This window comes from Salvelinus fontinalis, chromosome 36 (genome assembly GCF_029448725.1).
Source record: "Salvelinus fontinalis isolate EN_2023a chromosome 36, ASM2944872v1, whole genome shotgun sequence".
Taxonomy (NCBI): Eukaryota; Metazoa; Chordata; class Actinopteri; order Salmoniformes; family Salmonidae; genus Salvelinus; species Salvelinus fontinalis.
The window spans coordinates 8,252,894-8,275,356 of record NC_074700.1 but is presented as its reverse complement, the minus strand read 5'-3'; the positions used below and the strand labels follow the sequence as shown (position 1 = coordinate 8,275,356).

Genomic DNA, 22,463 nt, shown 5'->3' with positions numbered 1-22,463 from the left:
AGCTTTTCAGCTGATCGACCATTTGTGGGTCTAGAATTAAGGGACTACACTGGGTTACTCTGTCGCCCTGTGGGTGTGAATTTTTTTTTCTTTCTTTGCTTTGTTACCTTTGAGGTAATGTGTTTTGTTTTGGGTCTATAATCTAGTGTAAAACAGTGGGGGTGAATGTAGCAGTGTGATGTTGTTCCCCTAGATTACGCACCAAATTGCAAACAAGGACCAATTCAAATAGGCCAGGTCAAGAGGGGATGTTAATAATCTGATAATAATAATAATAATTCAGTGTATTTTTTTATTTAATTACAGCTGCATAGCTAATGTTTTTATTTGGTGTACAAACACTTTTTCATACCAATATTGTACATACAAGTGATTGTAAAAGTTTTGTATATTTTGGTTTGGCCCATCGCGGGCTATCTGTATCCCCATACCACTTTATCGTTCTCTTTTGCCTGACCCTCGGTTAGCAAGGTGCCGGAGAGCTGTGACTGCACCAAGGGTAACGTGTGTGTTGTCTCTTCGTGTGCAGGTATGTCTTTTATTTTGTCAGAATTATGTTCTGTATAGTTTTACTTGTATATGCTGTGGTGCAGCGAGTGTGTGCACGCAGCACCTGTTAATTCCTTTTGGCGCTCTTTTGCCTGACCCTCGGTTAGCAAGGTGCCGGAGAGCTGTGACTGCACCAAGGGTAACGTGTGTGTTGTCTCTTCGTGTGCAGGGCAAATAAAAAGATTTCAACGAGCAGACCATCAGTTGTGGCAGCGTCTTCATTAAGAATTACACAACGCAGAATGAACCACGCTACATAAAGAAATACTTTAAAAAAAAATCTCATCAAGGATAAGCGCCGGGCTGCATAATCAACACAGTGACGTCATTGATAAGTGGATTGTTTTTGTGATTATATTGCCTTTAGTTTTGAGGACAGGGAGGATGCTCTGCAGGCACTCCAAGGTGCTTGCGCACGACAGTCAAAGCTCAATGTATGAGCTGCGGATTATGATGCGGCTTTCAGTGTTAGTCATCACATCCTCTGGGTGGCCAGAAGTAACCTTGTCGAGTTCTGATGACAGCACCTCTGACGCTTACCATTGCATCCTAATTAGCCTACACGTAGCACACTATACTGCAAAAAGTTTGTGAGGAGTTGCAAAGACAAAGGTGGTTAACTGATAATGTTGTTCTGAGCCTACCTTGAGCCATGGGTACCTCCCGAATATTCAATTTCACCCTAGTTAGTCTACATGACTCATAGCACACTATACTACGGCGAGTTACAAAGACAAAGGTCATTAACTTATAATGTTGTTCTGTACCTTGAGCCTTGTTTGTGCCTCTGGAATCTTCCATGAAGACATCACAGAGCCAGTCTTGTGTCCCCCACTGGCAGTCATTCTGTCAAGGAAGGGCCTAACCCAGACAATAAACAGCATTGAGAGTACCCATTCACATTTTTTATTTATTTTCTTATTTGAAGTTTATCAATTCCAGATTTATTTCAGGAACATCACTTCTACAACAAAGGCATTCTCATCAAGGTGTGTCAATCAATTTGAAACAGTCAGTGTAACATATGAGAGAGAGAGAGAGAGAGAGAGAGAGAGAGAGAGAGAGAGAGAGAGAGAGAGAGAGAGAGAGAGAGAGAGAGAGAGAGAGAGAGCATCAGATAGTGGAGCAGCAATAACAACAACAACAAAAAGAAAGAAAGAGAGTATTATACATGACAAACAACGAGATTAGGACATCTCTCCTACACAATGCCTCGTGGGTACTGCCTGTAAGAGCTACTTTCTGTGGGACATTAGGGGCTGTAATCGAGTTGCGTTCAACGAGGCCAATGACCAGGGCCCAATGACCAGGACGGAAAGGTCAGTGGCCAAGGTTTATTGGGTTGCCAGGCGTTTGGAAATGTTACCCAGCCCTCCAGGCCTTGACCATTCACAACAGATCACGTCCGACAGCTAAACTGATAAGCTGCTATTTGTGGAGGCATAGCATTTACTTAGAATCGATGCAGGTTGAAGGCTGGAGCGCCAATGTGCGTCAAAGACCATTTTAAAACACTTGGAGACCATTTCCGAACACTTATGAGGACGAGCATGACACCTATGAGTTGACATGCTTGGCATGATTGCCATGATAGTCGTGACGCTTACTCACAGAGATGCTTTAGTGGAGGGGGTACATATGAGGTCTTTACCATTCTTACATAAGCATAATATGACAGTCAACATTAGTACTACATGTCATTTGAATTGACACGTGCATTATTTTACTTTCACATTGCGTGCAACACACTGAACGAGTGCAAAGGCATTCAAATGTCAAACGGATGTCTCAAGTGTGTCATGCTTCTGTTTTCCGGTGCTCAACTGAAAGCCTTTTTAAGTGTGACTCCTTCCTTTCTGCCGTATACACCTAGCTGCATGAATGACTCAAGAGCAAAAAATGATTATTGTAGATCGAAAAACAACGTCGGGAAAAAAGGCGATTAAGTAAATCGACCAACAGTGCGAAAATGATGTTGATCAATAAAGTCAATGGCTAAAATACTTCAGTGGCTAATGTATTGTATCTATTATATCACTCAATATGTACTTTTGTAAAGTTGACCCGCACAGTGCCTTCCGGGGGGCCTTTGCCTTTGAAAGGATTTGTTATCACCTGGTTCTAATCATAGAGCTGGTTGCTATGCATTTACACCTCCAGGGGGGTTTCTTTCCATCTGCCCTTCACTCCTCTAGTTAGCCAGCCCTCTTTTCTCTCTCCTGCACAGTAATTAAAAAATAAAAACAACAGATAAGGGTGAGATATTGGTGACCTTTTGGATGGAAAAAGTAACAAAAAGGGATGGAGAAAAAAAGGAGAAAAGGGGAGAGGAAGAAGTGAGAAAGGTCATTGTGTGGTCATGTTGACATGAGAAAACTGACATGGTGTTATGCTGACTCATTCCCAACCATGTCACCATATACTCTGGAAATCTAATATCATCATATTCTCAATGTTATTAACTAAAGCTTGTTAAACCATGCCCAGGCTCGGCTATTCCTGTGTTGTCCGCTCTCTGTGTTTGATGATAAGGTGCGAATAAGGCTCAGTCTCCCTCTGTTGTTGAATTTTTTTTATTGAATTTGGTGGTTTATTCGTTATAAGTTGTTTGAAAAACCAAGAATGTAGACTGCTATAAAGCTGAGTAAGTATTTTCCAGCAGAATTGCGCCTGAATAATTGAGAAGTGTGCAGTTATTTGAATTTGTTTTTGGCGAGACGTAAGATTGACAAATCAAACATCAGGTTTCATTTTCAGGTCTACATAACTAATTCAACAGTTGTAATTTTCTCCAAAGCTAAAAGCTAGAGGGTTTCCGAGACAAAAAAACTCACTGAACTCGTTAAATGCTCTCTCTCATAGGTCAGCTACATCATTGCTTTCATAGGCACTTCACATTGTAGTAGGAATCCTGCTTGGTGAGAGGAGGCTTGAACCAAAGATTATGGATATACTGACAAGATACTGTACATGTCTTTCCACCCTAACAATTGGAGTTGTTGTCCACAAAGCGGCACGGCAGGCTGTCTAGCTCCCGCCTATCCTGGCTTTGGATTGTTGGATACATCTCATTATTGTAATCCTTTTTTTACATTTCGACGAGGGTTGTTGACGTCAACCGCATGCATTCAAGGGAGAGAGATGCGATTTTACTAGCCTCATGCCATGAATAGCCATCTCAAGACAACTCCAATATAAAGTCTACTTATAGCAGTACACTCGTAACAACTTAAGCATTCCCAAAACTACTATTTGATCAAATAAACCTCACGTGGCAAATAAGCCATTAATTCTTTTGTTGACCAACTTCTACACTCTCATTGACCTCCATACAAAAGGTTCTTGCTTGGTGGGCGAAACAACAACAAAAAACGCCACCTGCCAGAGGGAGATTTTCCCCAGTTTGGCCTCTCTTCGTCTCTGCTTGAACATACAGTATTATGCATGCCAATCAAAAGAGGCAGGAACCTCACTTCAAACACACTTGAATGACAGAAAGATTTCACTACACTTGATTGGTCTTACCGCGGACAGACAGAGCAGTCGGTTGGCATGGCATCCTGAGGAAACCTCAGACCCATCTCCCTCTGGCTCGGAGCCTCGGATGAGGAGAACTCAACCTTTCCCATTTCAACAACAATCAATCAAAGTGTTAGTCAAAGTTGAAATGAAACTTCAATACATTGAATGATGTGGTTGGCGGGTTGACTGTAGGTTAGACTATATGTGTATTATTTCACATCCGGGAACACTTTTTACTTGGCCAAGATCCCAAGCTTGTGGGTATCTAGGTCTGTCTGCCTGTCCATGGGTTACCATGGTGACCTGGTTTGCCTAAAGCCCACCAAGCCAGTGTTTACAGTAAAACCAGGCTACACAATCCTAGAAATCAACGGAGACCACGGAGTTACTTGTGGGATTTACAAACAGCAGAAACAGTGCGAGAGCAAGCAGCAGTTCTGATAAAAGCTTACCAGCTGCCGTGTTGGGAGACTAAAGTGTTGTTAATTACAGATCCGCTGTAGCTGGGTGATTTGGGGATGAGGCTCAGCTGTGTGGCTTTGGACAACGTTTCCCTTGTCTGTGGTGCTGATTTGGGCCAAGTCATATTGGCTTTGTGGTTTTCTGCCTATGTAGCCGATTGATAATGTTTTTATGAATAATTCACATTCTGTTTGAGTAAAACATGTCAGCATGCTGTCTATATAGACCCAGTGGTATTGAAAAGAATACGCTGCGCCTGTGTCAAGTGAAGCTTATTTGTCATACGCACAGGATACACATGGTACACAATACAATGAAACGCTTACTTGCAGGTTCACTCTCGACAATGCTGCATAGTAAGAATTTAAAAAAAGGAATAATAAAATAGATTTAGCTCAATGGAATAGAAATAGAGTACATTTTGCAGAAATATAAATACAGGTAGGCATTTAAACAATTTAAAGGGGGCAAACACTTACAGTAGGATATTTACACGTGCCAGGAAGGGGGAAATGAGAGCAAATTATTGAATGTGCAATAATAGTATGTAATAGCTGGAGTCGGGGATATGTACTGTGAAAGTGTGTATATGTGTTTACTTTGTACGTACTGTATGTGTGCTAATCGGTGGTTGGTCCCGATTCAGGTGTTCAGCAGTCAGATGGCCTGAGGGTAAGAACTGTCTCTGAGCCTGGAGGTCCGGATCTCGATGCTCCGATACCGTCTGCCCGACGATAAAGGAGTGAACAGTCAGTCCGTGGCTGGGGTGTGTGTGTGCGTCCTTGATGATGTTGCAGACCTTCCTGAGGAACCGCTTGGAGTAAATGTCCTGTATGGGTGGGAGCTGGGCCCCAGTGATAGACTGGGCTATCTTCAGCACCCGTTGAAGGGCCTTGCGGTCAGGAGCGGAGCAGTTTCTGTAACAGGCTGTGATGCAGCCTGTCAGGACGTTATCAATTGTGCAGTGGTAGAAGTTGCAGATTGTTCGGGGGATATGCAGAATTTCTTCAGCCGCCTGTGGTAGAAGAGGCGCTGTTGAGCCTTTTTGACTAAAGTTGTCGTGCTGTGGATCCATGTCAAGTTCTCTGGGATGTGGATGCCGATTAACTTGAAGCGCTCTCTCCACTGTGGTCCCACTGACAGGTCTCTGACCTCCTCCCTGTAGGCCATCTCATCGCTGTTGGTGATCAGGCCTACAACCTCGGTGTCATCAGCAAACTTGATAATGGAGTTGGTGTCGTGCTTCGCCACGCAGTCGTGGGTGAACAAGTAGAGCAGTGGGCTGAGCACACATCCCTGAGGGTCCCCCGTGTTGAGAGCCATTGTGGAGGAGGTGTTGTTGCCAACCCTCACAGCCTGTGGTCTGCCCGTTAGGATATACAGGATCCAGTTATAGAGGGTGGCCCTGAGCTTGGTGACAAGCTTGGAGGGAACAATGGTGTTGAATGCTGAACTATAATCAATGAACAGCATTCTCACAGATGTTCTTCTTGTCCAAGTGTGATGGAGCTCTGTGGATTGAGATGGAAATGGCATCTTGAGTGGATCTGTTGGATGGGTAAGCAAATTGGAGTGGGTCCCAGCCTAGTATCAGCCTAAAAACTTCCTGTGACGATTTTGCAAAAAGATGAGTGTCACAGTAGTTGATGCTTAGGTCAATACATAGCATTTAATGGGAAAAGGTAGGCGTCACAGTAGGGTCATTGCATTGCATTTAATAGGAAAAGATGAGCGTCAGTGTAGTTGGCGGTTAGATCAATACATTTCCTTTGATAGGAAAAAATGTGCGTCACGGTGGTTGATGTTTAGGTCAATACATTGTATTCAATGCAATTAAAGCTGGTGATAAAGCTGCAATGGGCAAATTGGTGAGAGACACAGACAGACAGACAGACACACACAGACAGGCAGACATACATATACACTCACAGACAGACAGGGTTACGTTCAGGATTGAGGTAAACGTTAGGGTTGAGCCGGGATGTGAACATGATGCTAGGGTTAGAGTTAGGGTTAGGGTTAAGCCTGGCTGTGAACATGAAGCTAGGGTTAGAGTTAGGTTTAGGGTAAGGGTTAGAGTTAGAATTAGGGTTAGTTTTAGGGTTGAGCTGGGAATGGACATGAAGCTACTGTAGAGTTACGGTCTCAACCATAGACATAACCCTAACCCTAATCCAATTAGGAATTAAGTAATTTCCCCCTCCCCCCACTGCTTGGCAGAAAGGTAGGCCTCACTTGAAGCCTGCCCTAGATTTAAAGTGCTTTTGAGTGACATCAACAGAACTGTTAGGCTAGAAGCACAATTCACATATGGTATCGTTTAGCTGAGGTTAATTGGAAGTCATTTGGGGAGTTTTCCTAACTTTTACATATTTCTAACTGTAGAGACCTGGCATGTGAAATTTGAAGTGAATTGGTCCAAAAGTATTTTTGGCTTAATTGGACACAATGGTCTTGCAGTTCGAGAAACTAAAAGCCTTGTTAGAATGAATTCGGTCACATTATTTTACATTGACTTGATACGGTCTGTGTCTGTCTGTCTGGCTGTGAGTGTACATGTCTGTCTGTCTGTCTGTCTGTCTGTCTGTCTGTCTGTCTGTCTGTGAGTGTTCATGTCTTGTCTGTCTTTGAGTATTTATGCATGTCTGTCTGTCTTTGCATATGTCTGTCTGTCTGTCTGTGTTCATGTCTTGTCTGTCTTTGAATGTCTGTCTGTCTTTGAGTATTTATGTCTGTCTGTATGTCTGTCTGTTCATGTCTTGTCTGTCTTTGAATGCCTGTCTGTCTTTGAGTGTTTATGTCTGTCTGTCTGTCTGTCTGTCTTTCTGTCTGTCTGTCTTTGTATATGTCTGTCTGTCTGTCTGTCTGTCTGTCTGTCTGTCTGTCTGTCTGTGTTCATGTCTTGTCTGTCTTTGAATGTCTGTCTGTCTGAGTATTTATGTCTGTCTGTTCATGTCTTGTCTGTCTTTGAATGTCTGTCTGTCTTTGGGTGTTTATGTCTGTCTGTCTGTCTGTCTGTCTGTCTGTCTGTCTGTGAGTGTTCATGTCTTGTCTGTCTTTGAATGTCTGTCTGTCTTTGAGTGTTTATGTCTGTCTGTCTGTCTGCCTGTCTGTCTGTCTGTCGTATGAGTCTGTCTGTCTGTCTTATGAGTCTGTCTGTCTGTCTGTCTGTCTGTCTATATCCCTATTGCAGCTTTATCACCAACTTTTTTTAATTGAATGCAATGTCTTAACCACTGTGACGCTCATATTTTCCTATTGAATGTAATGTATTGACCTAAGCTTCAACTGCTGTGACGCTCATGTTTTTCCATTGAATGCAATGTAATGACATAAGCGTCATATATCATGAGACCTATCTTTTTGAAAAAACGTCACAGGATCACGTTTTTCTATGATATCATGTTGCAGCCCAGCTCCAGTGTGTCTGGCATGCTGGTCTAGATGTAGTAGTAATAATAATAATGATGTGGGCCATGACCAGCGTCTCGAATCACCATTATGACAAGGGTTAGTGCAATGGGGCGATAGTCATTTATGCATTTTTAAGGTATTTTTCTAAAGCATCGATTTTGTTTGAGAATGGAAGCCAGAAGCTACTCTACTTGGAACATTAAAACATGCATTACATGAAGGCCTGAATGACTAGAATTCAAGATGTGTTCGCAGGTCTAATCACATATCAAGGAAGTGTTTAGTCAAATTATTAGCACACATTTCAGTTTCATGCCGTAAAAATATCAGTTTGCAATCCTCGAAGTGGATGTGATGTTCAAGTGCACACGAACACTCGCTACTCTTACGAGAAATACGTTTTATAGCCTAGTAATGTTTCCTTTGTTTATAATTTGCTCGTCTCGGGGCTCCATGTCTGTCTGTATCTGCTTTTAGAAGCGGAATCACCCCATTGGTATAAAAATGTCTGTTTATCAGAAGTGCTGTGCTTCACTTCTGTTCTAGCTCAGGTATACAGTATGAGCTGGAGGAACAACATGAAAAAGAGTACAGTTTACTATAGAATACTACAGTACTTACTATATACTATGCTATACTACACACTGTAGTATCCTTCTATGTGTGGTACTACAGTATTATCGGCAAAAAAACAGTATAGTGAATACTACAGTAATGTCTGCAAAAACACTACAGTCTGCAAAAACACTATAATTTTTTAAACTATAGTAAATACTACAGTATTTAATTTGTAAATGTCCTGCCCATTCCCCTCCCCCATATCCCAATTTGCGCCACCCATAAGTGAGAAACCTGAACTCTGTTCAGACCCCAGTCCTACCTACCTACCAGTTATGGAAAATGTAGTCTTTTAGCATTTATCCAGTAGGTTTCCTCAAGGAGAACGCTTCAACTTCAATGTCAAAGATAATAAAACAAAACCACTATAGTAAACACGACAGTAAATTCTATAGTATACTACAATCTGCAAAAACACTACATGAATTACTAAAGTATATATAGTACAATTTTCTTTTACACTATAGTTAACTGTAATACTACAGTATAGTACAGTAAATACTACAGCATGCTGACTTAAGTCTGCAAAAACACTACAGTGAACACTATAGTATTTATGTCATAGTATACTATAATATGTTTTCATGTGGGGTGGCCTGGTATACCTCAACCTGCTATAGTTGTTTTGGCAGAGTATGCCTGATTTTTAGGTTTTTATTTAATTCAAACCAGTGTTTTGACAGTATTTGAGAATCTACAAGTATTTTTGTAGTCCTATGTAAATATCCATTGGATTGCTTACACTTTTTGCACCGAATTCTGTTGCCTCCTGTTACTTACTGCCCTTAAGGCAGCTCCAACATCCGGTCCCTATGACAATGGACTAGACTCTTTTACTCCAACCAAAACAAACAACCATTTGGTTGTAAAGGTTGTTTTAAGTGCAGTGTAACCATTGGCTTTATGTTCAATGAGCCACATGCGGATAAAAATAGTCCAATCAGTGAACCAGTACATAAAGAAATGAACTCACACGTCAAAGTAAAGGTTGTTATTTGTTATAAATAAAATATTCAAATAAAAGGCTTTTGAAAAAATACAGACATCGTGTGTAAAACTCTTAACATTGATCTGTACATACACATTATCTTCAAATATATAATGTATGGCAGTCCAAGTCATCTAGAACAGAAACAGGGAAATGTATTTACAGATACTGGAGAAATATATATTGGTTTTAATACAAATATATTTCTCTCTAGACAAGGTTACATTTGCGTATATGAAAAAGTGATATATGTACTAATATAATGAGAACCGCACTAACATCACAAATAAAATAATGACTGTCTAAAGTATCAGCAAAACAAACGCATACGTTCAACACACAGTAGGGAATACAGACAAGAAGAAATTTCTATTCCAATAAGGTTCCATTTACATAGGAACTCCTGTCTTAAATTATATAGCTATTTAAAAAAAAAAAAAAGATATACGTTTGCATAATGGGGGGCCACAGGCGCTTCTTTCTGACAAACATTTCCGGGATATTGTTTTTCATTTTTCCTTTCTGCGAAGCTAAAAAAAATCCAATGAATTATTTATAGGGTGTATGTTGCTGAAGCTCTGTCTGTCTGTCCCTCAGCGAAGCCACGTGAACCGTGAAGTTGAAAAACAAATGGAGAGCGCCCAGAAACGAACGCTACGGATGTGGTCAACAGCGGGCAATTAGGCACACTCAAGCCAACCAAAGTTCATTTAGCCAACGCGGAACAATTACAAGCCTGGGCTGAGTAACCAGAACCCGATAATGAGGGCTTAATCACGTTGGTCTCATTGGTATACAAACACCGCCGGAACGTCTATGCCCACTTTGTCGTATTAGCTTCATAAAGTTCTTAAAAAGTTTGTTGAACGTCGCTGTAGCTTCGACATTCTGAATGAGTAAGACTGCATGTACTGTACAGGATAAATATAGACTGATTATCCATTATCTATCTGGCCCTGTGCTAAACTAGCCTCTTTCAAAAGGCCCCAATCAAGGCTTTCATACAACTAAACACTATAGAATTAGTATAACGATAATCAGAGAGGAGTTATGGAGGGTGATGCTTTTTTCAACTCCCTCCTCATCTCCCCCAAACGAGATTCTAACCGTATTGTATTAGATTAGGGGTGGCACAGGCGAGGCTGTGAAAAACCCACTGCTCCTCCGGGGGTTTGAGCCTGGGTAATGACTCAGTTCCAAGACTGGCACTTTCAGCCCCCCACTCCTCCCAAGTCTGCCCAGGGCTGTGACAGTGACAGTGATGCCTTCTAATGAGATGTCTGGTTCCACAAGGGATTGAAATGTCCCCTTACATCCCTTAAATCCATGCAGCAGCTTTTGTCTTTTTAATTACAGTTTGTTTTCATGTTGCTTTCGTGATTGCAGAATGACAGTACTGTCCGAAGACGTCAACAATTGATGTTAGATTGATGTTAGAGAAATCAAATGTGGCAGATCTCTGAGGAGTTTGACATCATGGCAGCTGGAGGTGCCCCCGGAAATCCAAGTTTCTGGTGAATTCCAGAGATTTATACAACAGTCTGGTCTGGGCCAGAGGCCCTCTGGAGGTCAAGATTGGAGGTGTGATGTCACTGTGGTACTCCCCTCCTCCTCTGCTCCAGGGTGTGAAGACCCTCCTCTCGCCCCAGGGCATGCTGGGTACCCGTTTTGTGGGCGGCATCCGTAGCAGTGATGTCAATCTGGGCATATTTAGTGGAACTTTTCCCTGTAGAGAGAAAAAACAAGCAGTCTATGAGATGAGTAATAATGAGTGTTGTAGACCCTCCTTTCAGGGTGTCATGCATAAAAATAAAATAAACATGGTAGAGAGGTTTATTCAAAAACACAGTGACCACACTTATGTACGATTATCATTCAAATCAGAGAGAACAGCAATATCTCCCTGTCCGTGAACTACAGAGGAAGCATTAACAACCATTGCTTCAGTTATACGTTCTCCAGGCAGTTTCATGAAGTGGAAAAATGAACAAACACACACACACACACACAACACAGTCTGGGAAGAGGACCCCATTAGAGCAAGTGAATTCACCGCGGTATTCTGAACACCCTACGACCTTCCGTCTCGGCTAAGCTGGCACTCTCCTCCAAGTGACAAAAACCGTCAAGATGGCATTGGAAATTAACCTTTCTCGCATCGAGCAAGAGCGTCCCTCATATTCCCGGAGAGTAACGACGTTATTAGACCATGCTATCGCATCCCCGCACCTGATGACAGCAGCTTGAGTGTCGCTCCACAAGACGGGGAGCAATCAACGTTATCGTTGAAGGGTTATTTTCTTATCTCTGACTAAGCGGGAATCGAATTGAGAAGTATAATTTACTATGAGTCTCTTGAGTCTGATTTGAATCGATACGCTAGTGGTCGCAAGCTACCCTGTCGCTCTTCACCCTTCTGTTCCTCTTTGCCATTCTAGTGTGAGCAAAAAACAAGAAATCTGAAAGGCCCAGTGCAGTCAAAAACGGGATTTTCCTGTGATTTATATACATTTCCACACTATGAAGTTAGAATAATACTGTGAAATTGTGAAAATTATGATAATGCACTTTTAGTGTAAGAGCTGTTTGAAAAGAAATGTCAGCCTGTTTTGGTGGGGATGGAGTTTTAGCCTGCCTGCTGACATCTCGGACAGTAAATTAGTTAAAGGCCCAATGCAGCCATTTTTATTTCAATATCAAATCATTTCTGGGTACAAGCATTAATTTGACTTGGACTCTGTGGGAGTGGTTTGAGTGGGGACCCACTGGACAAAAACTGGTTGAATCAAACTTTCCACGTTGTACATTTTTTAATTCAATGCGATGACAACGTGGAAAACTAATTGGATTTTTAAAAGGTCATCAACGTATGGGAATTTCGCTTTTTTTCACAAAACTTTCAACTAAATCCAATGACATGGTGACATTTTTTGCTGATTTCATGTTGAATTCACGTTAGTTGACAACAACCAAACGTAAATCAAAACCAGATGTTGAACTGACGTCTGTGCCAAGTGGGAGGGGAAATCTGAAAACTAGAGGTTATTGGCAGAGAGGTTTGGAACTCTCTTTCTTATTGGTCTATTAACCAATGTACTGCATGGTGTCACCATGGAAAGCCAAAACTCCCACCCATGCAACCCTGCTGGTTAGATGTTCTGTGTCGATTGTATTTTCAACCAGCAACTATCAGGAAATAACACTGATCAAATTCACACTTTTACAGGGTTAGTTTCATCAGCTGTTGTACAATATTAGATAAAACACAGGAACAGCTGAATTGTTGACTGCACTGGGCCGTTAATTGACCAATAAGAAAGAGTTCCAAATCTCTCTGCAAATAACGCTCTTTGCTAAGAAGCAATTTTTGTTTATTTTTTACCATTCACAGTAAGGTACCATAAATTGATATTGAGATTAAAAAGAATGGCTGCATTGGACCTTAAAATAAAAATGGTCAGATTTGAGTATGTGGGGCCCTTACTCTGCTCACACAAGAAATATAATGTTTGCCACTTTATATTTTCTTTGACTCCATCACTTTTGAATATAGTGTACCTGCATGTACACTATTGCACTTCAAGAGGCACATCATGTCGATTGGCTATAGAAAAATTTGTAGCAAGATCAAAGACATTGGAACCACAGAAGAGCAAACCACCAATTACCTACAAAAGACTGATTGTTATTGAGAAAATGGGCCCTTACTCTGTCCTGGGAGGTGTTGGCCAGTCCCCCTGACCCCAGTTTGCTCCTGATGCTCCAGCTCCATGTAGTTCAGCTGTTTCTTGGACGTGGGGCTGATGGGAATATTGACGTAGGTCACTCCATCACCGCGGGGTCTTTCTGGAGCCGCCATTTCTGGCGGGAACACAAACATGGCCGCTGCCAATGAAGAAATACCAGGATGTTATTCAACCACAAATCTGTCTGGGTGGCCGAATGAGGCCGATTTATCAGCAGGCACAGGTGATGCTAGCCCAACAATGGACTAAAGGAGCCTCACGTTACTCCTTATAGTCCAAGGACCTTACATGTTCTGTTTAGAGGAGAATTGGCTCTGGTAGGCAAAACAGCCAAATAATTAATCTTAACGTTTCTCAATTGCAGTATAGTTCTAGAAACATATCACATCAAAATAACTTCACAAATGCAAAATATATACGGTTTTAACACAGTTGCAGCCGACAACATGTTTGTCCGTCTTCCGTTTACACACAGGTGTTCGGAGACACAGACAGCTAATTAGCACAGGTAAGCCTATGTCTTCCATCTGTTTGATAGGACCTACAAGCATGTATTAGCAAATGTGTGCAACTGAACATACTATACATAGTACTACACAGTACTAGAGTCATAGTTTATTGATGAACAGTTGAAATGCTGTGAAAAATGTTTATACAACCAATAGCTGTCTATTATATCCATTTGTCAGGAAAGTATTTTCTGCCAAACACACAAATGAGAGAAATACAGAGTCAATATGTTCAATCAACACGTTTTGAACCAGCTCTCAGATGTGCATAGTGATAAGAGGAGGTCTCCAAAGTGCTTTGCCTGTCATAAAGCTGAAAGCCATTCAGGGTAAAAGGCCTACATTGCTGGGTTGCTGAGTGCCATTGACCTCAATGTCTTATTCATACAATGGTATAGACCACAGCTAAAATATGTGCATTTCAGAGAAGTGGCTTTTTATCAGCTACAGTAGGTGTCAACACTTTTCCTTTTAATCCCCCCAAAAATGCCCTAGTCCTTGCCGATGACAAGCATACCCATAACATGATGCAGCCACCACCATGTTGAAAATATTAAGAGTGGTACTCAGCGATGTGTTGTGTTGGATTTTCTCCAAAGATAACGCTTTGTATTCAGGACAAAAAGTGTATTTCTTTGCCACATTTTTGCAGTTTTACTTTAGTGCCTTGTTGCAAACAGGATGGATGTTTTGGAATATTTGTATTATGTACAGACTTCTTTTTTTTCACTATGTCATTTAGGTTAGTATTGTGAAGCAACTACAATGTTGTTGATCCATCCTTAGTTTTCTTATAACACAACCATTAAACTCTACGTGTTTTGAAATCCCCTTTTTCCTCATTGTGAAATCCCTGAGCAGTTTCCTTCCTCTCGGGCAACTGAATTAGGAAGGACGCCTGTATCTTGTAGTGACTGGGTGTACTGATACACCATCCGAAGTGTAATTAATAAATTCACCATGCTCAAAGGGATATTCAGCATCTGCTTTTTTTTTTTTTTTTTTTATTTTTTTTTTTACACATCTACCAATCGGTGCCCTTCTTTGCGAGACATTGAAAACCCTCACTGGTCTTTGTGGCTGAATCTCTGCTTGAAATTCAACACTCAACAAATTGAGGGAACTTACAGATAATTGTATGTGTGGGGTACAGAGATGGGATAGTCATTCAGAAATCATGTTAACCACTATTATTGAATACGGAATGAGTCCATGCAACTTAATATGCGATTTGTTAAGGACATTTTCATTCCTGACCTTATTTAGTAATTTAGAAAGAATCTACAAACAAAATTCCACTTTAACATTATGGAGTATTGTGGTATTGTGTATAGGTCTGGGACACAAGGCTAAATGTAATACATTACACATTCAGGTTGTAACACAACAAAATGTGGGAAAAGTAAAGGGCTGTGAATACTTTCTGAAGGCACTGTAAATCATTACTGTTAACGTGACTACATCTGCTATTCTAGCCTACTTATCTACTACCACCAATGGCAAGATGCAAAACACTGGAAGCAGCTCTTCTTTAGTAAACATGGTTAAATCCACACATCAAAATCATCTTTCTAGGTCAGTGTATCTAGCTACTCTCTAAAGCCAGGGGCCATTTTATGGAAGAACAAACACTACATTAAAGGCCCTTTATATATAAAACAACAGTTATGTTGTGCGTCTGACTGTGAAAACAGTGGGATATCAAAACAGATATATCTCTACACAGACAGCTCTAAACAGATCATGGGAGGATTGACATCACTTTCTCCTGCAGTAAAGTTAGCTAGCTTCCTTCGGGATCTAAAACACCAAATACAAATGTTTCACAGATACAACTAGGATAAAACCTTTTATTCAGACATTTGGAACAACAAAAAATAATTAATCATAACATTTAAAACTATATAAATAAATACAAAAATAAGACTCATAAATATCAAAAAGAAGTAACAAAGACAAATAGAAACAAATTGTAGTATATAAATAAAAAAGAGAATCAAATTATTACACTATTACCCTATTGCTAACAAAAAACACACAAATAAAACTAAATTGCACAAATCCTATATCACACAAATACACAACTATAATAACGCACATATAAAGAAGAGAATCTGATTATTACACTATTGCACTTCAAGCAAGAAACACACAAACTAAATTGCACAACTGCCATCTGGCAAGTCAGGCAAGTTCTTCAATTCCTCTGCAAGCTCTCTGCCATCCAATTCTGAGTGTTCTTCATAGTGCAGAGTCATACTAAGGGCCTCACATTGTTCTGTCAGCTCCTCATTTGAGAGACTTTGGAAGGTTGACAGCACTCCAAACTTCCCTCCCACATTTTCCAAGGTGGCAGGTTGAGGTTGCAGCATCAACCACACATTTGAAAAATGTCACCCCCAGATTCTTCAGGGCATCACTCAAAGGCTCATCAAATGATTCGTATGAAAAGTGCCTCTTTGTGGACCTTAGACTTTTTTGTTGTAGAACGGCCTCTACATTCATTCCCTCGCAAATATCCTTGGCTGAAGTTTGTGCAGCCATAAAGCCTGATGCCCTGTAGTTGCTGAGACTTCGCTCTGTCTTTCTGAGACTGACTGCAACATCCACATGCATACTGGGAGACTGCATCAGCTTGCTCACATGTTGGATCTGGCTTAAGATGTCATACCACACCACTGTACAGATGCTGAAGTGGTATGATCCCAACTCCTCTGACAAGGACTGGGCCTCAATCTTTATCACAGGGTCTTTGGTTTGATCCCTCACCTCAATCTCTCACCGTTGCTGCCGGATACCGCAGTGGCTCAACACTCTTAACTTTACTCTCCCACCTTGTCTTAGTCCACATCTTCAAAGTGATGTCCACATGTTTTTTCAGGATGGCCCATCGCTGTGTGGAGGCTGAGAACAAGGTGTCTGTTTGTGTAAGATGCCAAAGTAACCTGTGGCATCGACAGAACTTTTAGCAGCATCAGCCACAACCAGGTTCAATGTGTGAACCCCACATGGCACAAATAGAGCTCTTGGATTCATTTCCAGGAGTCTGGCTTGGACACCTTTGTTTTTGCCTCTCATGTTGGCCCCATTATCATAAGACTGTCCTCTGCAGTCCTCAAAAGGAATTTTTAGCTAATCTTTTGAGAATCAGAGATGCCAAATGTTGGCCCGTGGACTCCTCTGCCTCCATAACTCCCATAAAATGTTCCTTTATGTGGGGCTCCTCCTTCAGTGACACAATTCTAATCACAACTGAAAACTGTTCAGTGTGGCTGACATCTGAGGTGCAATCTAGAATGATAGAGAAGAATTTTGCCAGCTTGATGTCACTCACCATTATTGAAATGACCTTGCTGCTCAACAAATCAATGAGTTCATTCTCTATTTGGTGGCCAAGGTAGCTGGTGGTGTGACTTGAAGTCCCTTTTTGGACACAGTTAAGGTGCTCTTTCATGACTGGATCAAATTGTGCCATCAGTTCAACCTCTTTGAGGATATTTCCATTTGATGGAGAGTACAGTGTTTCTGTGTGTCCCCTTAGTGCCAGATGTCTAATTGCCAGAGACTGCACAATAGCAGTCAGACGTGTCAACACCTCTCTCTCCATCTTATCCTCTCAGCCTACATAAGTGCCATCTTGTGCTTATCAATAGTTTCCCCTTTTTTGATCCTTATTGACAGTTCTTTCCATGCAGTTTTGGTGTTCTGGACTGCTGCCGTGTGAAGTCAGCAAAGAACTTGCATGTTTCCAGTCTGTCAGTCCTGAGTTTGCTAAATACATTTTCTTCCTAGAAAAGAGTTTGCAGAAGAGGCTGTTGTTTCTTTCAGAATACACCAACCAACTTCTAGGGATTTTTTCACCACTCAACAAGGTCTTCCTGAAATACTGGTGGTGGCAACTTCTTCTATCACTCTCATTCCTTGGGAGAACAAAGTTAGGTGGTACCTCACTTGGTCCTCTGCAAACTAGCTGTGTCCGAATTCTGTCTGTGAGAACTGAAGGTCAGTCAGCAGGGTCTGTAGACAGTGGTTCATCCTCAGCAGCAGGGTTTGGTGGGGATGCTGCTACAGGCATTTCTAATGGAGATCACATGGGCATTAGTTTACACACGTTATTCACAGCATTTATAGTGGTGGAACATCCCACATACATACCCAGTAATTATAAAATCATCATTGTTACCTACAAACTGGAAACTTTAAACTTTGCAAAAGGGAAATTATTGATTTTGATTATGTTATGCAGGTATGCACACATAAACACATGTGCGTGTACCCCCACACACACCTCAAGAATCCTGCTGGGGAGAAGTGGAAGCAAATGGGTCTTCATCCTCATCCTCAGTCTCACACAACATTTGTGAAGAGGCCTGTGTGGCTGAGGAGGTGGATGGCTCCTCATCCTGGCCAGTGCCAGAGGGTGCTCCAAAATATTTCAGAAGTGACCCTGAATTTGCATTGAAATACAGTATATGAGTCTGACACCCGAAATACATTTGTAGCACAATTAAATATACATGTCATTATGCACAATTGATCAAACTTTCAGAATAGGGAACCAAATGAACCATACAACCTCCTTGGCTAATTCTTGGCATAAGACACCCCAAAAGACTCAATATATCACCAAAGATACAAAATATGAGCATAATATAGACATATTTGAAGTTAGCCTACAGCATTGGAAATTCCCCTGACTGAGCTCAGGACCTAGTCAATACAATCACAGAAAACCTTTATGATGTCACCTCAATGAAAGTTACCCAAATCAATAATGTGCTAGTTAGGTTGTAATCGTTTTTCTGCAGGCTACACACATTATCATGATGAAACTGTGTGGAATTATATCCAATGTTAAGTAAGCTAGTTGGACAGAAAACATCATATTGTCGCCCTATGTGTAATAGCAATGCAAGCATTATAGCAACATAGGCTAACAAACATAAGTGTTATACTAGCCTATTTCATTACATGCATAATATTATACTCATAAAGAGATGACTTAGCTGCACGTTTCTCCTCTTCTTCTTTCCTCTTTTTCCTAAACTGGGCACCTGATGGCTTAGACCTTTTCTTGTCCATTTGTGTTGATTTGGCACTCACAATACATTACCCATCCCCCAACACTGTCAACCAAGAGTCAAGACTAAACCAATTCACCTTGGTGGTGTGCAGACTGGTTTTATATTATTCTTAATGATTTCGCATTAACCAGAAAAAAATGCAACAATATGTCTGTGAAACTATAAGTTCACAGTATGATTTGTTGTTTATTTGGTAGCATTTCGTAGTGTGGCTGATTTTACTAATTGCATTAGTACTGTACAAAGTTAGAGGTGTGCTATTTGATAGATTCCCCCGCTCCCCCTACCTCGGGCTTCCAGTGGGGAGACCTGAGGTCAGCCTACCCCCGCCCCCCTCCCCATCTCGTACTTCTGAGTGGGAGACCTTCCCAGGCAGTAGCCTGCCTAACTCACAAACTAGAATCAGAGCGCCCACTCCGACAAGGTTAATTGACCCACAGTTCCACACGGTGACATGATATCATTGACGTGACGTGCAAATGAGCGATAGAAAACCGATCGCGCAAATGTTACCATTCTGAATTTATTTGTGCGGGCGCCCCGTGCCGCCATGGGCTGCTGCACATGTCGCCTATATCTAAATCCGCCACTGCCTACAGTGTTTGACACAAGCCTCTGTTTCGTTCAGCTTCTCTCAAGACAGTCAAACTACAGTATTCCTCATGCCATCCAGGATTTGGCCGATTTTTTAAATATATATTTGCGGGCAAAAATGCTTGATTTTGCTGCGGCAATTCTGACATTTTGCATGGCAATATGCAATGATTTTTATCCAATTTGTCACGAAAATGCGTTGACGAGAGAAAACGTTTGTTGACGTGTGGCTTGCTTGATTTTACCATTATGAGGTAAATGTGCAGCGATTGGTTGAAATTGCGAGCCATCTTCTTGTTCTGCGTTGATGGGTAATTTCTATGCAAAAATATTGCAATGATTTGACTGTTTTATGCGGGAAATAGTGCGGCGATTTGTCAGATTTGCAAGCCCTCACATACTATACGGGGAATTTACGATTTTGCTAAACAATTTGCGCGGACGTACTGTCATGCATACTCCTATGCCTATGCAGAGGCTGTCATGCATACTCCTGTGTCCTATGCAGAGGCTGTACCTGTACATCAAGCTGCCTCACGCTACAGAAACAGTAAATAGGCTCCTGCCCTGTGGGCTATTCTGGCTCGGACAAAGCTACTTCTACAGTGATTCCTTTCCTTCATTCCATTTAAATCCTTCAAAATGGCGACATGGACCCCCTAATCAGCTGCGCACTAACAGTTACAGGGCAATATTTCTCCACAGTCATTGCGAAGCCATTAGAGACTGCCAGAGTCTCTGCGGGTCTGTCCTTTGGCATCATCTGTGAGGTCTGATGCCTAATTGATCACATTAACTGGCCCTCACATTCACAACAGGCCATAATGGCTGTCCATTACAACAGTGGGCATGCCCACAGCTTAGTGCAGGGGCCCTTTAGACAGCGTTCACACAGAGTTAGCCCAGCATGGGGGAGGCCATTTTGGCAGATGGCTCTTTGTGAAGCAGCACCGCTCTGTGGATTCTCTTTGAAAGTGGATGTCACGGAGGTAACCCCTGGCTAAGAGTAGCGACAGGAGCTCAGCACAGTCGACTGCTCCAGCTTTTAGAACAAAGTGCCAATGGTCGGTGCTGATGCAGTAAGCAGGGGCTCTGTGCTTCTATGCTAGTTTTTTGTTTGGGGACACTGGCAGTGAGGATTTGTTTTATTGAGCCCATGGGAAAGATTATGTTGTCACAGACGTTCTGTGAATTTTGAGAAGAACGGTTGTTTTTAATAAGGAGCTAAAGGTGGCCAGTTTTGAGAAGCTCGAGGAATTGTGCAGCACAGGTTGTTGGGCATAAAAATGTACAGTCGCTAGACAGCTAATGCTTTCGTAAGGTTAACAACACTGTCCCCAGTGCTCATGACCAAAGACCTGTCCTAAAGAGTGTTCTGAGTTCTAGAGGGAGTTCTTGCACTAATGAATCATGTTATGGCTTCAACAGGAGGAGGGTGGGAAGGTGACATGGGAACTAAAGCCAGGTGCGGCAGGCAAATGAGCGGTGGAGTGAGTGATGGATGTGGTGCCAATGTGAGACAGCGGTAAGGATAGTTCTAGAACAGGTGTGTAAAGGACTAAGGGGACGTATCAGGAAGGGCCCTGTGCTCCCCTGTGTACGCATCACAGCTGCAGCACAAGAATGTGTGTTCATTATGCAACATGAGTTACTGAGTTACATAAATACAAAGCCAGAGTGAATCTCTCAGCAATTTTCAAAAACACAGGTGAGGTGAGCCACAGACATGGAAGCAGACAGAGGCCTGAGAAGTGTACAGTGTGTTACCAAAACAAGTTCTGACTCACTGTACTGTACAATACTTCAATGCATAAAGCTAGCCCGACACAGGCACTACTGTGCATTCACCTACTATTGTCCATTCTGTAATGCTATTTACAGATGTTAGGTAAGGCACTCAGATAGAGGAAATGTGCTCCTTTCTTAGGCATGCCTTTCCTTCTCAGCATAGTTCTCTTGCGTGCACTGAATACATTTAATTCAACCACTGAAAACCCTCCCACTTGCTGGCCAACAGAGTTTTCATTCAATGGGGTTTCTGTACATTTTCTAAAGCCATCCTTTCAAATTTGGTGTACCTTTTCATTCTAATTGTATTTGAATTTTCTCTACAGACTAATGCACAAAATATATTGGTGAATAAAAAAAGAGTGGTTTGATTCATCCTGAAAGTTGTCAAATGTAATTGTTCAATCGATGAAATATTGGAAGGTGAGAAGTGTACAATAGGGGCTGAACAGTAGTGCTATAAACCTACCCTAATTATCCTTACTAATCATGGAACTGTGATGACAACAGTCCAGTCGTCGTGAACCATGCGCCAGGCTCCAGGTTTAAATGGCTACATATGGTCTGCGTTCCATATTGATTCAAATTGGCCTAAATGATTTGCCAAATTGTAATACGTTAGCCTAATATCATCCACTATTGCTAGCGATCCTCAGGAACAACCACACGAACATGACAGGGGAAAGAAAGGTAAACTAACTATGTAATGCAATGATGCAAAAATGTATGGAAAGTAACACTAAAGTGACAGATATAAATGTATGTGGGTGTATAACTAACATTGGCTACTGATAGTGGCTAATTTAACACAAAACACATTTTGTAAAAAAAGACAGTGAAAAGTCAGGGCCTATAATTAAAACATTCTAGAAATCATAAATCAACTCGGTAGGTTTGGCGCTCTACTGTCATTTGAGCATGGCTACAGAAGCCTATTACTTGGGTCTCCAAATGTCATTCTTGAAAGTTATAAGGTCAGCATTTCATAAACTACACTGTGGAAAAGGTGATACTATCACAGATTACCAAGGGAAACCCAGCTGCGAGCTGTCCAGTGACGCGAGCCTACCAGGCAAGCTAAAGAGAGTTTCAAGTTCCTTGGTGTCCACATCACTAAGGAACTATCATGGTCCAAACACACCAAGACAGTTGTGAAACGGGCACAACACCTTTTCCCCCTCAGGAGACT

General features: G+C 41.6%; 1 protein-coding gene across 5 annotated transcripts in view; it reads right to left on the bottom strand.

The window, feature by feature from the left end:
* Positions 1 to 9,541: 9,541 nt before the first annotated feature.
* The window catches only part of LOC129835155 (protein Dok-7-like), a 51,076-nt gene continuing 38,154 nt past the window's right edge, over positions 9,542 to 22,463 (bottom strand). For 4 of the 5 annotated variants that reach the window (XM_055900572.1, XM_055900575.1, XM_055900573.1 and 1 more), the window contains 2 exons: positions 13,262 to 13,438; positions 9,542 to 11,303 (listed from right to left, as the gene is read on the bottom strand). In XM_055900572.1, coding sequence (XP_055756547.1) covers positions 11,143 to 11,303; positions 13,262 to 13,438 — 338 coding nt within the window. In that variant the 3' untranslated portion in view covers positions 9,542 to 11,142. The remainder of the gene's footprint in view (positions 11,304 to 13,261; positions 13,439 to 22,463) is intronic. The other variant, XM_055900574.1, reaches the window with a different exon arrangement.